This window comes from Clinocottus analis, unplaced genomic scaffold (genome assembly GCF_023055335.1).
Source record: "Clinocottus analis isolate CAN_PGR_092001 unplaced genomic scaffold, fCliAna1.0.p SCAF_17, whole genome shotgun sequence".
NCBI classification, from domain to species: domain Eukaryota; kingdom Metazoa; phylum Chordata; class Actinopteri; order Perciformes; family Cottidae; genus Clinocottus; species Clinocottus analis.
The window spans coordinates 3,543,683-3,567,647 of NW_027175898.1; the positions used below are offsets into that span (position 1 = coordinate 3,543,683).

The following is a 23,965-nucleotide window of genomic DNA, read 5'->3' on the forward strand; positions in this document are numbered from 1 at the left end:
GCCAAGCTGAAGAAGATCCGAGCCATGAGGGGACAAGTCGACTACAGCAAACTGATCAACGGGAACCTCTGTAAGAGATTACAGTAGAACTATGGCTTACAGCATGTTATGTTATTAATATCTTATTGAATAGTGTTAGGGAGCCCCGTGCACATCGCTGGAGATGCGTGCAGGCATGCAAACATAGAGACAAACTTAGTGGGCTTCATTAGTCGGCAAAGACAATGGTAGCGATCTCATTTGTCTTATATCCACTGTCCTGGTGTCTGTGTGCAGCTGCAGAGATCAACCATGTCAGCAGCCTGTTTCAGGAGAAGCAGGCAGAACTGCAGTCCGCTGTGGTCAAAGTCGACCAGGTAATGCGGGGGCCCGTTTGTCACTGAGGTGGAGTGAGTTCTCAGGATGTCAAAGATCAAGCAAAACTGAGTTTAGGTCGGGCGAGTTGTTAAGCGCTCTCTACATGCTCTCACCAGTTGACCCAGCAGCTGGAGGATTTGAGGAGGGGTCGCCTTCAGCTGAACTCGATCGCACCGGCTCAGGGGCCACACACCGGGTCCCAGGGGCCGCACGCCGGCCAGAAAGGATCACCCCTATCTGGTCCCGCAGCCCTGGAGCTGAGGAAACTCTACCAGGAGCTGCAGGTAAATGATCCCATTCATAATCTCCTTCTTCCAGCATGGGGAAGAAGAGAAGAGCGTGTCTGAGATTTCCGCTGCTGTGCGTCTTTCAGGCTCGCAACCGCCACAACCTGGAGCAGAGCGGCAAGCTGGCCCAGAACAAGGAGCTGCTGAACAAGAGGAACGCCCAGGTGACGGTGATGGACCAACGCATCGGAGACCTGAGGGAGCGACTGCATAAGAAGAGAGCAGAAGTACACAACTCGCCTCATACGTCTTTCTCGCCTTGCTTGTGTGTCGTTTGGCTTGAAATGAGCTTGACAGTTTCGGTAGATAACAATTCGGTCTGTCTGTCTTCGTACGCGTTCAGTTGAGCCGCATGAACGGAGGGGGCCCGTCCTCGCCGCAGACGTCTTCCCACCCAGGAGCTGGAGTTTCGGGGCGAGTGGCGGCCGTCTGCCCTTACATCCAGGTTCCAGCGGAGGGGAGAAAGGAGGCGGGCTACACCCTGCCAGCCGACCCACCGCCCAAACCCACGCCGCTCGGCCACATTCGCTCCCTGTCAGGTTGGTAGATTTACATTGCCTTTTGTTTCAGGTTGTCACAGTGTAGTACTCAACTTGTATCATTTGTTTGCCTCCTTTTACTTCAGAGTTTCATAAATCTTGTATTTCTGTCTGAGCTCTAACTTTCTGTCTGTTTCTTTGTTCCGTGTGTTGCCCTCTTTTTCTTCTCTTCCCTTATCTGTTGTTGTTGTTGTTGTTGTTGTTCTTATCTTAAAATGTGACGTCTTCATGTTGGTGTTGGATGTCGTGATCATTGTTTTTGTCACGTGTCGGTGTTGTGGGGGTGCTTTGCTGTCTCTGTTTTGTGACATCGTCGCGGCGGTGATGGTGTTCGTGTTGGTGGCTGTCACTGTCGTGATTTGGTCTTGTTACTGTCTGTCGTGGTTGGGCGTGGCCGTGCAGAAGAGGACAGAAGTGGCAGCAAGAAGCCTCCTGGTCAATGGAAAGAATCAGATTTAGACATCGTCCTGTCAGAGCCCACTGAGACGTGGGAGGGACCTCGGTCCCCTCAGGGGGGCGACGGTAACAACAGTGAGTCCCTAGAAGGCGCTAGAGAAACTTACCCCCCATCACCTGCTTCGTCTGCACTCTAAGGTTTAGTGGGTCTGTTGACAATATGTCCTAAATGTTATTTATTGAGCCCTAATCCCAATTTAGAGATGTTCCTAGTTTGAGTCCTGGGCTTGAAAATCAAAAGGTGCATTCAAACCAAGAGCTCAGCAGAGTGTCTTTGTCTAACTAACCTGAACAGATGGTTCGGAGAACATAATTGAATGAGCCACAGAGAAACGACCTCCGAATGTAAGGGTCATGTGTATAAGGACACGAACATGAGTCACATGACATCTGATAGCCGGCAGCTGCTCAGGGTTAGGACGCCCAGCATAAGAAAATAAACTGAGAGCAAACCGCAGTCTGGACTGAGACGCCTTGAAATGTTTCTTCTCGTTGTCGCTGGTTCCCTTTGTTTCCACCGTTTACGCTAGGCTAAGCTAACATCAGGTGGCTGAAGCTCCGTATTATATGAGATTGGTGTCAATCTCCTCTCCCATCTACGCTCGGCAAGGGAATAAGTGTATTAGCCAAAATGTGGGACCATTCCTCTGTCATGGCACATTATTGAGTCTGGTTAATAATCACACAAACGTAACTTATTAATGTCAACATCCATTCTCAATAGCTAGAATCGCCTTTGTCAACATAACATTGCCTTGCCTCATTAACTGACCATGTTGTACCCTCTCCTTGCAGCCAGAGCCTCATGCTTCTAGTACTACATCAGTATACACAGGCTGCAAGCAGCAAACTATTTCTACTCCCTTATAATACTGTGTGTACAAGTGTCTTGAACCAGCACTGATACAAATCCCATTGTGCTCTTGAATGCCAGTGCAAATACCACAGCTCTATTTTTTTTTTTGCCCCAGCTTATGTAATGTGAAAAGCACACAGTTGTAAATCCTGTCAACAACAGATGAATGAAAGGAAGTCTGAGGTACGCTTGTAGCTTTGTGTGTGTGTGTGTGTGTGTGTGTGTGTGTGTGTGTGTGTGTGTGTGTGTGTGTGTGTGTGTGTGGTGAGTCAAAGCAGCTGTTGTTGCTGTGATCAGACAGATTAATGTTGGCGCTGAATACCTGTTATGCTGTTTGAATGCTACTTTAGTGTACGCATAACAATTTATAGTCAAATCACTTTGAGCATTAGAAGTGAATATTTTATTAAGTCATTGGAAATCTGCACGATTGAGAGAAATGGTTTTGCATGCCAATGACCTGAATCGCAATCAGTGACTTCCTGAAGTCTTATCTTGTTGATTAGTATGCGGAGAGGAGCATTTTTCTTCATATCATCACCAGAGAGCCATGCTAGCTCTGTGCGCCTCCTCATGCTTAACTATGCTAAGCTAAGCTAACCAGACACCAGGTATCAATCTTCTTGTCCCAAGATGTTGAACTGTGAGACATTGATCAGATCAGCATGACAGTCCCACCATTGAAAGTTTGTTCTTTTGACTAACTTGTGTTTCATATTGACCATAATTATGACCTCAGTTCAAGAATACAGAGATCGGTCTTCAAAAACTCAAATTCTATGTTTCCTAAAGAAGAGGCGTGAGCTGTGATCTCAAAACCCTTAGGCACGACCGTCGTCCTTTGTCTGGGGCCTCAGGGCGTACTGTGATGGTGCCAGTGTTGTAAACGGCACTGCCTTTCCTCTAAGACACTGCATGACTGCTTGTAATCCGACAATCGGGCACAGAGCCAAGTTTCCACCTCACACAGAGCTGGCTGTTTGTTTCCTGTCGTGACCGTTTCTCATCCTGAGGTCAACAGTTTACAGCGGCAGTGAACGCTTTGCGCAGGCAAGCGCGGCTTCCTGACTGCAGGACTCCCAGGTTCTCTAGTTAATCAGTTTTAGTCTGGTATGTGCCACAACTGTGACGCGGCTGTGCCACCGACAGCTAAGCCAAATGGTTAGGTAACAGATTAAAATGATACTTTGAGAATATGTGAGACGCGTGTCCAATATTTCACTCAATGGACTTTTTTTCCAGTTAATTTTTAGTCAGTCATGTACACACACGTGCATACACCCACCCACACACACACACATTTTGGATCCATCTGGACACATTCAGTGAAGCATGTTAACATGCTGGCATTACCATCGAGCTCAAAGCGCCAAAATACAGCACGGGTGAAGACTTGCGTGATTTTTTTTTTCGCAGCACGCTCACACAAAGGCTTTGTAGATATTAATGTAGACATGTAGGAAGCCAAAAGTTTCAGAACAATATTGGTATGATTATCAGTCTTAAAAAGCAAACATGTCTTCAGTTTATATGGAGGTACGGTGAGGTTAAACTGCCGTGAAACTGTAAAGCATTAACCTCGACCCCTGACTTCCAGGATTGTCACGGGTTTAAAAAGCAACACTGGATCAAGATTTAGTGATCGACCTGCACTGTGACCTTAGTGCTGTATTGAACGGTGCCACTTAGTCATGCAACACCCCGTCTGTGGAGAAAGAGCCAGTTAAACCGCTATCTTCCATCGCTAGCAAGCTTCTTTTTCTAAGAGCTCAGCGTTTTAGCAGTCAGCCATGTGTTAAAGCTTCATGGAAGCAGCTTTCTGACCAAAATGAAAACTAGCAGAACAGCACCCAAGAGTCAATTTCATGACAGTTACCATGAATGTTTGTGTATTTTTTTATTATCAGATACAGTCATACAACAACTACACACTCGCCATAAATTTAGCAAACAGACACATGACCAGATGCTTCAGTCCCAGTGCTGTGCTACTTACAGAATACTAAACACATGTTTGCAGTGGAGAATACACTGTAATCACCAATGTGAACATGAAGAGTAGCTGTTAAGCTATTTACCACTTGTCTTTTTGCTTGATAGCATTTGCTATGTTCGAGGCAAAGCAACTGAAAGCCAAATCAGATTATAAATAACTTGTAAAATATTGCATAATTGTTATGTGATACTAGTTAATGAAGACTGACGGTCATGTTTACGAGTTTCTTGGAGTGAACAATATGTTTGGATAATAATATGGTTTGATTTTACTCATTAGTTTTCCCTTGTATATTTGTATGTGTCTGTTTTTGCCTCCTAAATCGCCTCTCTCGTTTAAACCGTTCTCAACACACTCTCTCTGTCTGTTCAGCTAATGAAGCGTCGTGGCCTAGCATCAGTAAAAATGTGTCGGATTGGAGGACCAACAGTCCAGAACAGGTACTGTACTGTTCCTACACAAGACATGGGGAGATAGTGGGGAAAGTTATTATAAAAATAGTCATTCTGACATTCCTTTTCCCTCTCTCTCTCTTCATTTTAACGTCCCGCCCTCTCACCAGCTTCCCTCTGGTTATGGTACGTACCCCAGTGCCACCCACCAGGTGGCCGGGCATCACTGTGCCACCAGCTCCCTGCCCCGTTCTGCCCCTGGTACACTGGGCTGGCCCCGATCCAACGCTTCAAACGCCACCTCATCATCTTCATCGTCTGCTTTACAGCAAATACAGCAAAGGATCTCCATCCCTCCAAGTTCAATGCAAGGTAATTTAAAGAGTTACTTAAAGGGAAACATGTTCAACCTAAAGCAGTCATTTCTCGAAAAATATTTCAAGGCTTGCTGTGGTAGGGAAACTAAAGAATGAACTCTGCAAATAATACCTTTTTAGTCATGGAGATGTCAGTGTTGCATCTGGGAATGTATTGTATGTTTGTGCCTCTCCCTTTAGGCTCCACCTCCCAGCCGTCTTCCTTGTCCCCGCAAACAGAGCGAACAGATCCCCCTCCAGCTGTGGCTGTCCGCCCTTACGTCCCGGACCACCCCTCCAGACCGCAGTCCCCCAGGAAGGGCCCCGCCACTATGAACAGCAGCTCCATCTACAGCATGTACCTCCAGCAGCCTCAACCTAAAAACTATGGCTCTCTCAGCAACAGGACGACTGTCAAAGCAGGTCATTTACCAGCAGATTAAGATGTGTTTTTACAGATTGTGCCACATATGAAGGTTTTTATGGTGAAACTATGTCCACAATGAATATTCCATTTGCGCTCTGTCCCATTTTCTTTCCCTCCGTAGTCTATGGTAAACCCATCCTGCCAACCTCCTCCACCTCTCCATCCCCTGTCCCTTTCCTCCAGGGGGGAGGAGGAGGGCGAGCAGGAGGGGAGGATGTTACGGATAAAGAAGGAGGGAGAGGAGGAGGCGAGACCAGCGATGGTCAAATCCTCCCACCACCCACTGTGGACAACATCCCTCGTCCCCTCAGTCCCACTAAGCTCACTCCAGTTGGTAGGTGCCAGAAAATAAATCAAACTCTGTGTGCTGCCAGAATCTCGTTTCCGTCTAATTTCTTAGATTTTTTTAAGTGTAACTTGTGACGTATGTGAAACGCTCCGTCAAAGGGCTCTTTGCCCTTGTGATCATTTTCTGAGACGCTCCTCTGTGCCAAACTGGGGATCTGATCAATCAATAACAACATTTCAATAAACAAATAATAGAAGAAGACGTGCAGTTTTTACACAGTGGATTCCCTGTCCGCAGCCCACTCCCAGCTGCGCTACCAGAGTGACGCTGACCTGGAGGTCCTCCGCCGTCGCCTCAGCAACGCTCCACGGCCCTTGAAGAAGCGGAGCTCCATCACCGAGCCTGAGGGCCCTCAGGGGCCAAACATCCAAAAACTGCTTTACCAGAGGTCTGTTCCTCACTGCATGACTGCTACTCTCAAAGGGAGCTCCGTGGCACTCTGCCAAGAGGTCTACGAAATTATTTGCTGTACATTTTTTATTGTGTTTTATCATAATGAATGCATATGGATGGGAACATTTGCACACGTAAAACAAGCTTATTGTGTCCGGTACTCCCGCATACGTTAGCTTCGGGCCAATAAGAACTCTGATATGTTCCCTCCTCAGTGAAGGGTCCTTTAGAAGCTGCTGCTGCTGCTGCTGCGTACTGTACCATGAATACACATGTATTAAATGAATGAAGGTCTCTGCTACTTGGTTAAAGCTGGTTTCTGTTGTGGTGTGCAGGTTCAACACATTGGCAGGAGGCATGGAAGGAGGCTCAGGTGAGACACTGATGGGATGACAGTGAAGGTGGACTCAGTTGGTCTGTTTAGTATTTCCCTTTGATGCTTAAATCAGGTGTCTTCCTCTTAACTCTCAGGCAGTACGTTCTACCAGCCCGACTGCCTTTTGGGGGAAATGGACAACATGCATTCAGCAAATGGAAACGTTGAATCTAGTGACAAGCACGCCAGTGTGGGAATCGTGGAGGGCGAGGTTCAAAACCTGAACGCCAGCTCCCGCCGCTTGTCCCCTCCCTCTGTCGCTATTGAAACCCTCAAAGAGACGACGGCAAAAGCAGACACCACCGCTACCGTGTCGCCGCCGGCACAAGCCGGGCCGGCCCCGGCACCTGGGCGGCCGGAGGACCAGAACAACAACAACAAGAGAGGATCTAGTCCGGCACAGACCTCCGTGGGCCACGCCTCCCCTTCTCCGTCACCTCCTGCCCCCCCTTCACTGCCTAAGGTAGGCATGGTGTATCTGGGATGGGGTACACATATTGAAACTACTGTCTTGTTGTACTTTGTAATGCGTTACTGACCCAACCTGAGCTAAATACTTCTTCCTTGTCAAAGCTCCAACACGTTTCTGTTTCCCTCCGTCGGTGCCGCAGGTAAAGCGAACCAACCTGAAGAAGCCGTCGTCAGAGCGAACAGGCCACGGCCTGAGAGTGAAGTTTAACCCTCTGGCTCTGCTGCTGGACGCGTCGCTGGAGGGAGAGTTTGATCTGGTGCAGAGGATTATTTATGAGGTAACACAAGATTACGTTGCTGTCACGGTATTTTTTTTTTGGAATGCATGTTTCCTGGGTGCAGAGCTGGAACTCAAATCCAGGTCACGTTTATTTGCAAAGCTCAATGTTAGAGCGAGTCGAAGGGCTTTACAGGAGTACATTAGTGGTGGTTCTAAACCCATCTAGTGCTTTACGAGAAAACCGATCAAAAACACCCCCGAGAAAGCCTATGGAGACAGTTACTGTACGGACAGGCAATTGAAACTGGGGCTTCACAATATGTTGATGTCAACTTCTGTAGAATGTCGAAGGTGGATATACAGAAGACAGGAGACTTTCAACTTCACTAATTACATGTTCAGAAGTGTTTTGTTTAAAATCTACACTGTATCAATCTTTCAATTTCATTTTGAATGCTAACTGCTAACTCACATCTCCCAAAAGCTCAGTGCAGTGACGCTAAAGTGAGAAAAGATTTAGGTACATTTTTTGGAGCGAAAAAACAGCAACAGTCGCCTTAAAAATAAAAACAATGCAGCTGTATTCCGTGCATGATGTGCACGTTTTATTCCTAATTTCCTATCGACGTATTCTTGGCCGGTCGGCGACAGCCAAAGTCCAATGCCCGGTCTCTTCTGGAGCCACAGAGTGTTTCTAGAATAAATAAGCGGTAATCTCACAATATAATCTTCAAACTTTGGGGTGGTCCGTCGAATAGAGTTGAATTTTTTTTAACTGTTTCTAATACTTCCTGCAAAATGTTTGTGTTGAATGAGAAAAACACCTTTCCTCACGCAATCGAAGAACACTGGTACAACGATTATTGCACACCCACACACAACTCTCCTCAACAGCTAGCTGGACCGTTGTTGAGGCTTTCCAATACCTTCATGATCCGCACGTATTAAATAGCTTTTATCCTCTGCGGCTCTGTCAGGGGAGAGGTGGTCCCAGTTGTGAGGCGGGGGAAAAGTTAATGCTGAGGACACACATACACTCTGTATCACGGCAGCGCAGAGCTCCTGAGAACAATGAACAAACAAAAAATCTTTAAAGGCACAATGCCCCGCTCCCTCCCCTCCCACCGCCTCGACATCTCTCAGTTGGATAGCAGACAAAAGTGCTTACTGACTCACCAAGACTGCAAACTCTGGCTTGATACTCTCAAGGAAACATCCAGATGCTTCCAGCTCAGTTTGACGTCATCAAGCCCAGAGGCGGTAAGACTCAACGACTTCCAAGCTGTTCAAAGAAAGTGCTGCGCTGCCCGCAGTCTGGCAGCGAAGTCCGGCTGCTCGACACTTCTTTAGTTTAAGGGAAGGGTTTCTCGAGGCTGATGTCTTTCATTGTTGCTGGGGCGGCCAATCGCTCTCTCAGTCTAATCTCTCTGTATATTTTCAGGTAGAAAACCCCAGTATGCCCAATGATGAAGGCATAACTCCTCTTCACAACGCCGTCTGCGCCGGCCACCACCACATTGTTAAGTTCCTGCTGGACTTCGGAGTCAACGTGAATGCAGCCGACAGTGACGGATGGTCAGTGCTTTCAGCCAGCCGCTCACTCCTGCGTTCAATAGGCCGGGCTAATAATAGAACAGTGGCTGCTGCAGGGCCAGAGGGTGTTTGGGTAATGAACACGCTCTGTGGCGGCGAGACTGAAGCTCAGCTTGGAGGCAACAATGACGGGGATAATTGCAATACTAAATTCTTTTTTGGACTCGAGCTGCCTTTGCTGTACTGAAGAGATTAGCAGCTGCTGCCGATCCGCATTCAGAAGTTACTTTATTTAATTACAGATGCATTCGTCTGAATTCATGTCTATTCAATGTCAGTCTGTTTGACGGTGACATTAATACTGTTTGGCCTGTTCGGTTTTTGATACAAGTGCATCACTTAAACATTTTTAAACTGTCGTGAATTAACTTTTTATATATATACATATATATATATTATTGTTGTTTACAGGACTCCTCTGCACTGTGCGGCCTCATGTAACAGCGTCCACCTCTGTAAGATGCTGGTGGAGTCGGGGGCCGCCATTTTCGCCACAACAATCAGTGACGTCGAAACTGCGGCGGACAAATGTGAAGAAATGGAGGAGGGCTACACACAGTGCTCTCAGTTTCTCTACGGTACGTAGACACAAACAGGCACGAGATGGGTCGACTGAACGAAACACAAGTCCACAAGAGACATGCGAACTTTCACTGAAAGCAACAGAATTGAAGTTCTCTGCATCTCTCACAGGTGTTCAAGAGAAGTTGGGTGTGATGAACAAAGGCTTGGTCTACACACTCTGGGACTACCCGGCCCAGCAAGCCGACGAGCTGTCCTTCACCGAGGGGGACGCCCTCAGCGTGCTGCGTCGGCGTGACGACACTGAGACGGAGTGGTGGTGGGCGCGGCTTAACGACCGCGAGGGATACATACCCAGAAACCTGCTGGGGGTGAGGGAACACTGGCTGCTGCAACAGACACCTTCACATGGTTCAGTCCAGTCTCGTGACACCTTCACATGGTTCAGTCCAGTCTTTATGACACCTTCACATGGTTCAGTCCACTCTCATGACACCTTCACATGTTCATGCTTGTCTCATGACACCTTCACATGGTTCAGTCCAGTCTCATGACACCTTCACATGGTTCAGTCCAGTCTCGTGACACCTTCACATGGTTCAGTCTCGTCTCATGACACCTTCACATGGTTCAGTCCAGTCTCATGACACCTTCACATGGTTCAGTCTTGTCTCATGACACCTTCACATGGTTCATTCTCGTCTCATGACACCTTCACATGGTTCAGTCCAGTCTCATGACACCTTCACATGGTTCAGTCCCGTCTTTATGACACCTTCACATGGTTCATTCTCGTCTCATGACACCTTCACATGGTTCATTCTCGTCTCATGACACCTTCACATGGTTCAGTCTCGTCTCATGACACCTTCACATGGTTCATTCTCGTCTCATGACACCTTCACATGGTTCATTCTCGTCTCATGACACCTTCACATGGTTCAGTCCAGTCTCATGACACCTTCACATGGTTCAGTCCAGTCTCATGACACCTTCACATGGTTCATTCTCGTCTTATGACACCTTCACATGGTTCATGCTCGTCTTCATGACACTTTCACATGGTTCAGCTTCGTCTCTACAAATGTTGGCCAAAAGACAAAAGTTTGTATAACAAATCTGAATAAGCCTGCCGGGCTTAGTTATTGTTGTAATCAACTCAACGCAATAAAGAAATGATTCTTTAAATAATAATAAAAAATCTTACCTTATACACTTTGATCTCTGAGAAAAATAATCATTTCTGAACGACAATTGGAGCTGAATGAATGAACAGGTTTCATCAGTGGGTGATTAAAAAGGTTCACCAGATAATTTGGAAAACATGAAACGATGAGAAAAAACATCATTGCTCCCACACAGGGTAAAAGAATGATGCATCATTATTATTATTATTACAGCGGCATTTGAGTCTCTGGGAGTTCAGTATGTACTCTAATGCTCAGAACATAGTTATTGTTTCAGTTAGGCTAAACAATATAACTTGAAATAAAACCGTACGTCAGACCGTTCGTGCCTCTTATACGACCTTCGACCGACTGAACTGAGTCACACTAAGTTAATGCTGGATTTACAGTCGGAGGTACATGGGAAGTTTTAGTTTACACCAAAGACCAAAATGCATTGAGAGAATTCACTAATTCACCAGAGGACTTCCCACAGTCGTGTTACGGTCAGCCTTCATGATGTTCATGCACCTTGAGAACAATGTTAACATGATGGAATGACCTCTCCCTCTCTCTCTCCCTCTCTCTCTCCTTCTCCAGCTGTATCCAAGGATCAAACCCAGGCAACGCTCGCTGGCGTAAAGCCCAGATTGGGAAACACGTGCACGCTCGTGGAGGGCGCATGCACGAGGAGCAGGAGAGGAGCAGCGGCATGTGGGCGTGAGCATCAGCCGGAAAAAGAAAGAACAAAGGATGGAGGTAGTCGGGAGGCAGACGGAGGGAAACAAAGCCGGAGCGCACGACTCTCATGAAGCAACGTTTCCCTGTTTGTTTGGATGCGATGCTGGAACCACAAAGCCACTTTATGGTAGAATCATAAATATATATTTTCACTGAGTTGCTGCAGTTAAAAAACAAAAGAAATTGCCTGGATCTTATTTTTTAGCAACAATAGTTTGGCAACTTCACACAAAGTTCAGCCGCATGACAGAAGCTGAATAGAAAAGAAGAAAAAAAGGCAAAAAGATCTATCGTTTGGGCTCTTCGAGGTCAGAAGATGAAAACATGAGCTTGGATTCTACAAGGCTTCTATCTGACATTCATCCCAATAACGCCACTTTATTTTTGTACGGTGTAAGTCACAACACCCAGATGGATCTTCGTGAAGCCAAGCCCATCCGACCGCACGGCAATGAGCATGGCGCTTTCACACTGTGTGGTGAGAAGCTTTAAGTGCAGTACAGTTACGGGCCGGATCAGGTGAAAGAATGTGTGAGACGTGAAGTTGGTAGAGAGGAAGGTGAGAGGAGGGAGACGCATAGCGCGACTCTGAATGTGTGTTCAAGGAAGTGTGGGTTCTTTTCAGGTCGTAAGCGGAGCAGCTATCAGCAGTGTTGGTCAGGAATAATGACGGAAGTGCAACCCCGAAGACTAAGAAACTAAATCTAGCCAGCTTTTGATGCATGGTGGCTCAGGTCCACATCAACCCACGCGAGCACGAACAGATGCTGACAATATAATAATATCATGGCATGGTAAAGCAGAAGAAAAAAGTTTTTGTTTGAACTGACATCAGAAGAATATTTCGATTCAGATTTATCATAAAATGATTAAAAAAAAAGGAGCATCTGTGAATAGTTAGAGATGTCTTAACCCTTCACTACTAGTCTATTTATGTCGACTCAGCGGTGGTGCATGCACATCACAGCAACATCTGTTTAACGGCAACATGGTTGCTGCTGCGAGAGGAGGAAACGTGGAGGAAAGAGGGAAAACAAGAAAGTGAAGAACGTGTTTGTGAAAGGATTTCTTGAAACCAAAGCAGCTACAACATGGAGGAAATTGAAGAGACAATATTTTCCTCATTTTTAATCAAACTTCTGCCAGTTGTATAGCCATTAACACGCTACACCTGGTCCAGACTAGGGCCCGGCACATATTGGTCCTCATGCCGGGGAAGTACTGGTACCGGGCTCTAACACTAACAATATTATAAAACGGCTCAGCACATTTTAAACAAACCTGGGTTTCGAAGGTTGAAAATATGATGCATATTATCACTGTGCTACCTGCATCAGTGTTGAAATGGGGCTCAATTAGCCGAGATTGAATGAACCCAAAGTGTGAAAACAACTGTTTCTTTTCTTCATACTTACAAATTTTGGTTGTTCAAAATGTATTAATCCCTTTTTTGTTTTATTTAAACAATTGTTTTTTCGTGGGGGGTTCTCTTGCTACTGTTCTTATTCCCGGCAGACACATGGATCTTGTTTCTGTGTCGCTCACTGCTGCCCCCCAGTGCTCAGAAAGGGTTGTGACACAAAGCCTCGTTTCCTTTCACGTGCTGCGTCAAAGACGAGGAGGCAATGGGATGAGTGACGTTTGAAGTGTGAATGTCATATTGGTGCGAGGAGTGACGAACCATTCATTTCATTTGTGTATATGCAACCTGTAACTATTCAGTTAATGTATAATAATAATAATAATAATAATAATAAAGATATTATAATCCCTACCAAGAATTATGGCTGTGACTGACTGACTCAGGATTGTATGAGCGTTTGATAAAAACACAACGAAGAAGAAACGGGCAGAGAGACGGAACAACAACGTGCATACATTCAAGCCCTGGTAATACAAAGTGGACTTTAGACAAGTTTTCAAATGGTAACTTTATTTTGGAAGTCCAACCGGAAGTGGTGTGTCTCGTTCCGCGCGAAACCCCGAGCAGAACGCTGCGCGCGCACCGAGGTTCACTTTGCGTCAACTACTCAACTCCTCATTCAAAGGTCAGAGGCTCGTTTCAAGTCAACATATCACTGATACCTGAAGTGCGCTGTTACTGAGCGTCATTACGGTCACGCAAAGCGACGTTCACGTTACGTCGTTTTACGTTGTAACATTCTGAGCGTGACGCTACTTCGTGTGTCAGCGAGAACTATCTTGTTCAACCAGCAGCTTCATTGCACTTTTATTTCAGGACGGAAAGTATTATACTGTGAAGCAACGTCGCGAGACTTTGTCCTGTTTTTGGTACTTTCTGTCGGCTCAATCAGAAAATATGTTTCCGTTGAACAACAACAAACAATGAGTAAACAAACCTGACTTTTATTGCCCAGCTTTAACTTTTACCCTGTTTTCATTAAATGTCGCTCGGTGATGTATAAAATGTTTCCATCTACAATATATCTTGCTTTTCCATGTTCATGTGTACCCTTTTATATGTTTTACTACTATTACTGGCGCACTTGAAGGCAGCACTGGCCTTAGCCTGGCTCACAATAGGGCAGAAAACAGTGTGACCAGACCACCCATTGATGTATAACTGCAGTAAAGTAGTTGTCCCTGCTGCCTCCTGCTAATCTCCAAACCGCCTTGATAAAAATATGTCTCGAAAGACTCACTTTCTACTTTGACCTCAACTCAAGGTCCACTCTGCAGTAGTTTCATTTGTTCTCCTGCTGGAGCTTTCTAACACACTTCACAGTCCTCGTCAGGTGTGTGTGTGGCCTTTTCCCCTCAGTTGTCACCACACACACACTCCTCCGTCTCCTATCCTCGACAGATCATTTGGCATATCACGGCAAAAAGAAACCCGGTGCGACCATGGCCACGCATTTCCACCTGGACACCCCGCTGCTGGAGAGCGTCAGCATGTCCAAGCGCGTGGGAACCCCCGTGTACCTGAAGATGGAGAACGCGCAGCCCTCCGGCTCCTTCAAGATCCGGGGCATCGGACTCCTCTGCCAGCAGGTGAGAAGCCCCTCCACCTTCTCCGCTGGGGCTTGAAAGAGCTTTTTTACATCAAAACTTTTCATTTGTATCGCTCTCCTCTGCAGCTCACCAGCCAGTCCAAAGGAGTTGTCTGCTCGTCAGGTGACACACACTCGACAGTATCAGCAGGTGACAGCATTGACTATAAATCAACATTATATTGGTCTTGTTGTAGGCGGTAATGCAGGTTTGGCCGCAGCCTACGTCGCAAGAAAGATGGGTGTCCCGGCCACCATCGTCGTTCCCTCCTCGTCGTCTCAGCTGGTCGTTCAGAGACTCTGGGATCAGGGCGCCACTGTCAAGATTGCAGGCAAAGTAAAGTAAAAAATATCAAACCTATGCGAGTGCCGCGTTTGTGGCACAGACATCAGTCCTCAGAAAAAACAAAGTTGAGAAGAGCAAATTCAATCTAATCTCTCTTTTTTTTTAGGTTTGGGATGACGCCAATGCAGAGGCTCTCCGACTGCAGGAGACGGACGGACTGGCCTACGTCCCTCCTTTCGATCACCCGCTGCTCTGGTACGGACGCGCGCGCTCGCTCACGATCCACGTGTGTGTTTACGGTTTCCTGCAACTGCGACACTCTCCTTCAGGCAGGGCCACGCCAGTATAATCGCGGAGGTCGCGGCCTCCCTGGGTCCCGGCGCCAAGCCCGGAGCGGTGCTGGTGTCTGTGGGCGGAGGAGGGCTCCTGTGCGGCGTCGCCCAGGGCCTGAAGGACGCCGGCTGGACGGACGTACCCATCCTGGCCTTGGAGACTGTGGGGGCCGACTGTTTCAACGCCGCGGTCAAGGCGGGGAGGCTGGTCACCCTGGATGACATCACCAGGTGAGAGGGTGAAATGCGGGTGGGGGAGTTCAAATGTTGTTGTTTTGGTTTTTTTTTACTTCATCCTCCTGTTTCTCCGCAGTGAGGCCAAATGTCTCGGAGCAAAGACGGTTTGCAGGAGAGCTTTTGAATACAGCCAGAGCGGCGAGCTCACGGTCATTTCTGAACTGGTGACTGACCAGCAGGCCCTGAGCGCTGTCGAAACATTCCTAGGTTTGTGTGTGTGTCTCTCTACTTGAACGTGCGTTTTCATTTTTCTTTTGTCTGGTAAAGACGGAAACAAACTGCCCAATTAACATCTGGGAAAATAAAATAATCCTTACTTTTCCTTTTACAACATACGTTTTATTAAAACTCTGCCTGGTGTGTCCTTATAGATGAGGAGCGTGTGTTGGTGGAGATGGCGTGCGGCGCGGCGCTCGCAGCCGTCTACAGCGGACTCATACGCAGATTACAGGATGAAGGTGAGGCCTCGTCCCCCTTCAAAGGGATATCCCTCCTTATTGTTTTCCTCTTCATTTACAACTCTTGTATTTGTTGACACAACAGTGACATCGTGTTTGAGACGGGACGCAGCAGCGTATTCAGTCTGTTGGACAATCCATTGCAAACATGTCTCGTGGTACTTAGTTTTTATCGGGCTTCTTTTTCTTCTACATGATAGAAATCTTTTCGGATTACAACAGAATTAAAACACATTATCAGGATTAAAATGACTGTATATTGTAATTATTTTCTGATGGGTGAAAATACATTTTGTTGCACTACTCCTTTTCTTTTCTTTTTTTTAGGTCGGCTGCCGGCTCTCTTGGGCCCCCTGGTGGTGATCGTGTGCGGTGGCAGCAGCATCGACATGGAGCAGCTGACCCACCTCAAACACAAACTGCAGGCTTAAATTAGAGTGTGTGTGTGTGTGTGTGTGTGTGTGTGTGTGTGTGTGTGTGTCTGTGTGTGTCTGTGTGTGTGTGTGTGTGTGTGTGTTGAGCTACAACGGCTCCAAAGATAGCATCAGTTCAGTAAATGATGTGTGGATGGATGAATGGAAAGGAAAATTAATTAATAACAATAGAACCTAATAACTATAGATACTTATCATCTAATTTGGAAGCAAATGTGTGATTTGCAATGTTGGAAATGTATTTTTTTCTGATATTGTGGTGGGATTTTTTATGAAGTATAATACGCAAATGAAAACGCATGTCTTAAGTGAATAATTGAGAGTTACTACATGTGAATGTGTTTTTAACTGCTCAGCTCAATAAACTGACAGAATTCAATGTCTATATTCCCCCAGACGGTGATGTCAGCGTTCACTATCCAGACACACACTGCAGTCTGATACTGATCACTTCATGAAAACAAAAACTTACAGATACGAGTTGATGTGATGTACACAACGGCCATTTTAGGAGGCACACCTTGCTAGAACCGAATGAGCCCCCTTTGACTTCAGAACTGCCTTAATTCTCCGTATTTAACAAGCTGGTCCATATTCACATGATGGCATGACGCAGATGGGGGGATGGATCAAAAATAGCAATTCAATGTCAAGGATTGTTTTTATTTTTGTTCTATAATGTCTGTGTTCCTTCAGTAGCTTCAGTTACATTTACTCCTCATGAAGAGTAGCTCTCGCCTGGGAAGTCTGTTGTTAATGTCTAGTAGATCCCAAAAATAACAACATCCACCTATGCTGGTAGGTGGATGTTGTTACCTTTGGGCAGAATCAGACTGTTTACAGTCTTTCTGATGTGTTGCATGCACTAATGCATCAACAATCATATTCCAATAATGTATATTATTGAGTCATTATATATGTTTTACTTTAACTATATTTCGATACGAATTATTTATTTTTTCTTAATTACGTTTTTTCAAGGACTTTTACTTTACTTACTTAGTATTTAGAGGTGCTCCAGGAACAACTTAATACACACACACACACACACACACAAACAGGTATTTTACATCTTATTGTGAGCATGTGGACCTCCTCAACAGGTTTTACCAGCTCGGCCTCCCAACACACATTCTGCTTCCTATTGAGCTTCTCGGCTCGTTTAGTGACGAACCTGAAATGCTACAATTAGAGAATATTTCATGTCAGTGCGCTCCATGATGATACACACAGACCAACAACGCAGCCTTTTCTTATTTAGATGTGAATATGTCGATGCTTTCTCCCAGCCTCCGGGGTTTGCAGCCGTATTTACAACTTGACCTCTGACCTTTATCTGGCTGGCGTGACAACCTCTTCTAAGATGTTAAAACACGGTCGACGGGACAGAATTGTTGTTTGGCTAAACTTAACTTTTCAGGTTTCACTTTTTTTCTTGCCATCATATACACAGGTACTACAGCATGTATCGTATTTCATTTCATGCAGTTACTCTAAGTAACTGCTGCAACATTTTTCGGAAACTGTGCCAGACTACTTAAAAAAAACCAAAAAAAACCTGATTTAGCTCTGTGAGTCTGTTACCATGTGAACACATTGCTCACTGCAAAAACACATCTGCATTACTCCCAAAAGGGTGTGGCATCTTCCTGCCTTCCTCTTTCTTACCCTATGTTTCCTACACACACACACACACACACGTACAGACACACAGGCGTTCTGTATGGGACGGATGGATGTTTTGTCACCCCGATCAATAGAACATATGTGTCTCGTTTCTTTCCCAGTGAGGTGTTCGGTTACACGGCTCACAGGGAGTGGAGCCTTCCTGTAGCGTGCAAACTGACAAGACAGGGCATGTGAAGTCTGTGTGTGTTTGGTGACGTAGCAGCCTGTGAATCTGGTTTGGCAGGGTTTCTGAGGGAAGGGCGAGCGAGCAGAGGCAGAGACACGGGGAAAAAGCAGCGGAATAGTTTCAAGTAGTTTTCACGTGAACGTATTTAACTGTACAGCTGTTTATCAAGCTTCTCCTGCTGGTGTGGACATACTGGATTTTGGTATTTGAGTCTGGTTTCAGCACTAGGTAAGTTTCTTTTGGTTTGGTTTTCATACATTTGGTATGCTTTAAGTGAGGACTGAGCGGTAAACAAAAGAGCCACCAGGGTTTAAACTGAACACAGGCTGAGTTACACTGAGTTTTCCTTATTTACCCTGAAACAGAACGATTGAAACTGTTACTTGTGCCAACATATGTGAAAAACCTTCAGGTTATTTACACCTAAAACAAAAAAAAGGCACAATGAGAGTAACATTTCCTTTTGCTATGACTAAGACACATAGTTTGGCGAGATGTTGCGCAATCAGTTTAAGGAAAATGTGGTTTTCTTATAAACTGTAGATGTACCACACAGAGAGAGTCGTTGGGGTATGTAGCCCTCTTGAAAGTTTAACATTCACACACACATACACACACACACACATTGATGTATATCAAGCAATCGACTTTATAAATAGCCTACCATGCAATTGATGTTTAAATGGTAGATTTAATGCCTTCCTGAAATTAAAATAGTTTGCTTTGTTTACTTCTACGGTTTAATTTGCCGCGACATCCCACGTACAAACAATACATGTAACTAATCATATATTTAGCAACAACACTTTATGTATTGTAAACAGATTAATGTAGAACCTAAAACGATCCCATCACAGTCTCATCCTGACAGCCGTGTGACTGGACAAGTCCCATTTCCTGACAGCCGTGTGACTGGACAAGTCCCATTGCTGTGAAGATTTTGTTTTATTTAGTTTATAAAACTAAACTAATGGAGTTAGTCCAGAGTTTACAGAGTTAACAATAAAAAGTGCTTCGCGGTGAGCCACTCCTTTTTGGTGAAATCTAAATATTTCACTTGTTTCTAAACAGCACGTGATCCAGAGAGCAAACACGCCATAAAGGATGGCGTCTCAAATCCCTCATGGACTCGTGATCATGTGGTGACTCTTCAAGTAAAAAGTAATGGAAATTATGAAACAAAATCAGTTATACTTCCAGAATAGCATTCATTAAAAAAGAAAAAAAGATCCATCAATTAATCTCGATCAAAGCTTTGTGGTTCTCATTTATTTGACTCGCGAAGAGGAAAAAATAATTAACAAAATACTCAATGAGGTACACATTTTCAGGGAATTAATGGAATTGCGTTTTCCAATAAAAAGACTACAGATAAAGTGTATTGTACAATTGAAAATGAAGAATCTGCACAATGCCAGCCCCGGTGTTACTCTGAAAAACACGATTCAATAGACTGAGCACTGACTGTGGAACACTCTAGATTTTGTTTGCACGGATAAAGACACATTAAACACACACACACACACACACACACACACACACACACACACACACACACACACACACACAGTCAGTATCTAGGTAACATTATTTCTGAAACCACACATGTACCAGAAGGTTTAAGCTTGAAGCTATATTTACACTGGGCTAGTGACACGAGGCCGTTTCATTCATGAACTCAACTTCACACACATCACATGCCATTGTTCCCGCTGTGTTCATTGAGCAACTGAAACAGCACCGATGGTTACTGTGAACACACTCAGCAGCTGCGTGTACAGAATGAACTGCGTCCAGGATGCAGCATGATGATGAATAAAGAGTGTTTGGGTTGAAAGCCCAACATATTACACCTTTGTTCAAGGTTCACGTTCCAAAGTGTTAACTCCCAGCTCCTCAAACTGGTTTGTCTGCTTGTCAAAAACATTTCTGCTTTTGAAATATATACGATTTTGCACGAAAAAGTGAAGCTGAATGTATTGTGGTAAGGAGGAAGCAGTGAAATCTACTTTTCATTTCTTCTTTTTGTCGTTCGTATTGAAATATGGCTCTAAATTCTGAGCATATAATCTATGGTTTAAGGAAATAGCAAATGCTGCACATACTGTCACCCCCTAGCTTAAAAAGCTACTTTCTTGCCGCACTTCAGCTGAGCTGATACCACACTGCTGTCGCCACAGGAAATGTGTGGCCATTAGCCGGTTAGCTTATCTAAGCATAACAATTGCATTTAAAAAAAAAGAGGAACTCGACCAGCTTGACCGATAGTGAAAATGTTAAACGTCCCTGATGTGTAAGGGCTTTTGTGCCAGACTACTTCTCTTTTGGCAACCGGTGGTCACTTCGGGACGTGGCCTCGGCCAGAAACCGTCCAGCACATTAATCGCAAATTGTTGTTATCCTGCTTCCAGATCAAAAAACTAGTCTTTGTGCTACGTATGCTAACCAGCGGCTAACTTGCTCTTCTCCGTGTTCAGCACACGTCTTGTTGTGGCAAAGGAGGCGTGGACCTCCATTGATGAAGGGCCTGATAACGTCATTTTATCCTGAATAAAAGAACTAAGAAACATGAGACAACACTGTTTCCAAATTGCCTCCCTCTCCCGTTTAGTTGAACTATTTCAGACAAGCCCGTGCTAGCTCGAGGTAAACACACCAGTACTGGGCGCAGACGTGTTTTGACACAACTATTCACTTTTTATTTAACTTGCATCTGGCTAATCCGCAACCAGAAGCCTCCATTTGATGTTAGTGTTGTGGAGAACAAAACTACATTTGTCCATATCGAAGTCAATCACACCTCCAGTTCAGCTATGGTCTGTATTTATGTTGTCATGAGGGTGAGGAAACACACACCCTTTTTTTTTTTTCTTTCTTCCTCCCTGTGAAAGAGTGTACATGTGTGTCTCTCGTCCAACAGGCCCAGTGCAGCAGCAGTGATGAACTGGTCGGGACTGGAAGGTTTGTTGAGTGGAGTCAATAAATACTCCACTGCGTTCGGGAGGATCTGGCTGTCCATGGTGTTTGTCTTCCGTGTCCTGGTGTTTGTGGTGGCGGCGCAGAGGGTTTGGGGCGACGAGAGCAAAGACTTTGTGTGTAATACTCGGCAGGTAAGAGGTTTTCTTTTATTTGGACACTATATTCTTACGTGAAATCCAGAGAGCTTTAAAAGGACTTTACTGACTGTTCATGAGTCCAACCACGTGAGAACCGGTGAAAACGACAATGTCTCTACTGTCAGCCTGGATGATGTCATCGGGGTTACCTGGGATTGGGTTGAAAACTTGAGATAACTGTCTTCCTAGTGTGTAGTAGAGACGTGGGAATTTGCCAGACAGGAGGATTGAGTTGCATTATGGGAACTGTAGTTGCCATTATTTTGTGAAACTAGAGACCAAAAGAAAGGGCGCATCTGGCTACGTTGCATCAATTTGAATCGTTCTTGTTTTTAATTGGTCTCCAGTGACTCTTCCGATATTTGTGAAAGTGCAACACCAAATTGCCTTTAAGTGGGGTCATACACCCGTGAATAGAAGATCCTTCCTCGTCAATTTATGAGGTTCACTCGCTCATGTTTCAGCATATACTACACGAGGTAACTGGTAGCCAATTAGCACCATTTATTACAGCAAAACCGTATTATCGCTATCGCCATCCTTTCAGTCTGTAATCCCAATTGTATCCCCTATTGTTATATCTCTGACATAAAGGCGACTACCTACACTGTCACTTGTTTCAACCACCGGACACATGTTAGAAATGACAGAAAAAGCAAATTGCACGGCATGTTTCCAAAGAAAACACATCTTTTACTCTGTTTCCAGCCTGGCTGTACCAACATCTGCTATGACCACATCTTCCCCATCTCCCACATCCGCCTGTGGGCGCTGCAGCTGATTTTTGTCACATGCCCGTCCCTGATGGTGATGGCTCACGTTAAATTCCGCGAAGGAAAGGACAAGAAATACGAGGAGCTGCACCACGGCTCTCACCTGTACGCCAACCCGGGCAAGAAGAGAGGCGGGCTGTGGTGGACCTACCTGCTGAGTTTGGTCTTCAAGGCTGGATTCGACATGTCGTTTCTGTACATCCTGTATCGGATATACCACGGATATGACTTGCCCAGGTAACGCTCGTACCTTTTACCTTCCAGATGAAAGCATGATAATCTTATGCTACGTGGACATTGGAGCGATCAACCAAACCTGATTGTCCGTTGAATCTCTCCTCTTCTCGACCCTTTTCGTCCTAGGTTATCCAAGTGCTCACTGGAGCCGTGCCCCAACACCGTGGACTGCTTCATCAGTCGGCCCACCGAGAAAAAGATCTTCATGATTTTCATGGTTGTTTCCAGCGCGCTGTGCATCTTGATGTGCTTCTTCGAGATGATTTACCTCATCGGAAAGCGCATCGCCAAGCTGATGCGGGTCCGCAACAAGAACGACCGGATCCGCTTCGCCGAGGAGCACGAGCTCACCAACATGGCCCTGCCCAGGTCCCAGTATCGCAGGACCGATCCCACGCTGACGGAGAGCCAGCTGAGTTTAAACAAGATGGACAAGGTCAGAGATGGTGGCATAAGTACAACCTTGTAGGACTCGCGGGGAGGGGAGGGGGTGTCGCCGAACCACGAGGGACCACGGGGTTTGTGTCTAACTGGTGGACACATTACAGGAACCCTAACAGAGCCATCGAACCGAAAGGCAGCGACACATTCATGGCTTTCTCGTTGGGAGGATCTCCGACACCGGCCGGTTGCGCGTTGGACACTGTCAGGAGGAGAAGACTACCGGTACCACTATGTTCGGATATCACATTTCTCGACACATATAACACGTCTTATCTCGACAGCGCCGTGGCGGTGCTCAAGAAAAGGTCTGGCTTCAAGCGTTATCATTCTGGTTTAAGGGTGGGAGAATAATTTAAAATAATAAAATGCTTGTTTGTTTGTATTTTTCTTTAACACGATCACATTCGGCTTGGATTAGATGACAGTAATGTATTGAAGTCGTAGTGGTTTTCACACGACATGTCTGACCGGCATTAGGGGGCGGGTCACAAACACACACACACACACACACACACACACACACACACACACACACACACACACACAAGACACACATCCCAAATGAGGTCAAATGAGGTCTCTGCATCCTACGCAGATTTCGCCTATGATTGGGTGGGCGGGCTTGTGTCGAACCAGACCCAATTGGTCCGCGCTCTGGACACCAAAACACATTGACCCGAAGCCCATGACAAGATGGATTATTTTCGTGTGATGTGTGGATATCCTGCCATTCTTAACTGTCGTGCGATCTAAGATTTTGTCTCTGAGCTGCGAAAATTGCCGGTGACAGGAAAATCGGGGACTAAAGTCGTGTAGTGTGACCAAGGTAAAACAAGAAAGGGAGTAGTAGGTTTAACTCTTTACACAATGGAACGAGGTTTTTTAACGAGGTTTCTGAACAATATCCGAGCTGCCAGAGTGAAGTTACAGGACAAGGTCATCACGTGTACCCCAGACACACAACGACTTCTGTTCGGACTAAACGTCCACTGGAGTGTCGTAATGTAGTCCAATAGTTTCTTTTAAGACTTGTTTTTATTGACCCATATAGTGATATATTTAATTGCTTGTAAAATAAACAAATGTTGCTCAAGCTCAGTGCCTATAGACTGTCCCTCTTTGCAGAAAAGTCTGTTCTGTTTTTCCCACCGACACATTATTGAGCCCGATGGACCGGTCCCACGTCTTCTCCCAGTTACAAAAAGTCTGCATGGATGATGGTCTATTTTCAGAAGCTGTATGTTATAAAGTTTAGAAAACACGGTGTCTTCAGCTGTCAGAATCA

The 23,965-nt window shown here is 45.6% G+C and overlaps 3 protein-coding genes across 6 annotated transcripts in view; all 3 read left to right on the top strand.

The window, feature by feature from the left end:
- Positions 1 to 13,266, top strand: part of LOC137787557 (apoptosis-stimulating of p53 protein 1-like) — a 33,738-nt gene extending 20,472 nt beyond the window's left edge. For 3 of the 4 annotated variants that reach the window (XM_068580129.1, XM_068580130.1, XM_068580133.1), the window contains 18 exons: positions 1 to 70; positions 277 to 356; positions 474 to 641; positions 731 to 871; positions 988 to 1,183; positions 1,586 to 1,714; positions 4,864 to 4,931; positions 5,054 to 5,255; positions 5,441 to 5,662; positions 5,788 to 6,000; positions 6,253 to 6,403; positions 6,744 to 6,781; positions 6,880 to 7,247; positions 7,396 to 7,533; positions 8,917 to 9,050; positions 9,480 to 9,646; positions 9,762 to 9,961; positions 11,357 to 13,266. The exon at positions 1 to 70 is cut by the window's left edge and continues 51 nt beyond it. In XM_068580129.1, coding sequence (XP_068436230.1) covers positions 1 to 70; positions 277 to 356; positions 474 to 641; positions 731 to 871; positions 988 to 1,183; positions 1,586 to 1,714; positions 4,864 to 4,931; positions 5,054 to 5,255; positions 5,441 to 5,662; positions 5,788 to 6,000; positions 6,253 to 6,403; positions 6,744 to 6,781; positions 6,880 to 7,247; positions 7,396 to 7,533; positions 8,917 to 9,050; positions 9,480 to 9,646; positions 9,762 to 9,961; positions 11,357 to 11,398 — 2,727 coding nt within the window. In that variant the 3' untranslated portion in view covers positions 11,399 to 13,266. The remainder of the gene's footprint in view (positions 71 to 276; positions 357 to 473; positions 642 to 730; positions 872 to 987; positions 1,184 to 1,585; positions 1,715 to 4,863; positions 4,932 to 5,053; positions 5,256 to 5,440; positions 5,663 to 5,787; positions 6,001 to 6,252; positions 6,404 to 6,743; positions 6,782 to 6,879; positions 7,248 to 7,395; positions 7,534 to 8,916; positions 9,051 to 9,479; positions 9,647 to 9,761; positions 9,962 to 11,356) is intronic. The other variant, XM_068580131.1, reaches the window with a different exon arrangement.
- Positions 13,267 to 13,485: 219 nt separating this feature from the next.
- sdsl (serine dehydratase-like) lies at positions 13,486 to 16,611 on the top strand. Its single transcript, XM_068580032.1, has 9 exons — positions 13,486 to 13,545; positions 14,322 to 14,509; positions 14,596 to 14,632; positions 14,706 to 14,845; positions 14,961 to 15,049; positions 15,124 to 15,357; positions 15,440 to 15,570; positions 15,735 to 15,821; positions 16,149 to 16,611. The coding sequence occupies exons 2-9, from the start codon at positions 14,363 to 14,365 to the stop codon at positions 16,250 to 16,252; spliced, it is 969 nt and encodes a 322-aa protein (XP_068436133.1). The 5' UTR covers positions 13,486 to 13,545; positions 14,322 to 14,362; the 3' UTR covers positions 16,253 to 16,611.
- A 1,604-nt stretch (positions 16,612 to 18,215) lies between these two features.
- LOC137787509 (gap junction beta-7 protein-like) lies at positions 18,216 to 22,705 on the top strand. Its single transcript, XM_068580033.1, has 4 exons — positions 18,216 to 18,338; positions 21,031 to 21,220; positions 21,935 to 22,236; positions 22,363 to 22,705. Exons 2-4 carry the CDS (start codon positions 21,050 to 21,052, stop codon positions 22,703 to 22,705), a joined length of 816 nt encoding a protein of 271 aa, XP_068436134.1. The 5' UTR covers positions 18,216 to 18,338; positions 21,031 to 21,049.
- Positions 22,706 to 23,965: the final 1,260 nt, after the last annotated feature.

What these genes read in the sequence shown, in the direction of transcription:
- sdsl (XM_068580032.1), top strand. Translation starts at nt 14,363, where the DNA reads ATGGCCACGCATTTCCACCTGGACACCCCGCTGCTGGAGAGCGTCAGC. An exon ending in TTCGATCACCCGCTGCTCTG is followed by an intron (nt 15,050 to 15,123) that starts GTACGGACGCGC and finishes ACTCTCCTTCAG; the next exon opens with GCAGGGCCACGCCAGTATAA. An exon ending in ACCCTGGATGACATCACCAG is followed by an intron (nt 15,358 to 15,439) that starts GTGAGAGGGTGA and finishes GTTTCTCCGCAG; the next exon opens with TGAGGCCAAATGTCTCGGAG.
- LOC137787509 (XM_068580033.1), top strand. Translation starts at nt 21,050, where the DNA reads ATGAACTGGTCGGGACTGGAAGGTTTGTTGAGTGGAGTCAATAAATAC. An exon ending in TTGTGTGTAATACTCGGCAG is followed by an intron (nt 21,221 to 21,934) that starts GTAAGAGGTTTT and finishes CTCTGTTTCCAG; the next exon opens with CCTGGCTGTACCAACATCTG. An exon ending in CACGGATATGACTTGCCCAG is followed by an intron (nt 22,237 to 22,362) that starts GTAACGCTCGTA and finishes TTTTCGTCCTAG; the next exon opens with GTTATCCAAGTGCTCACTGG.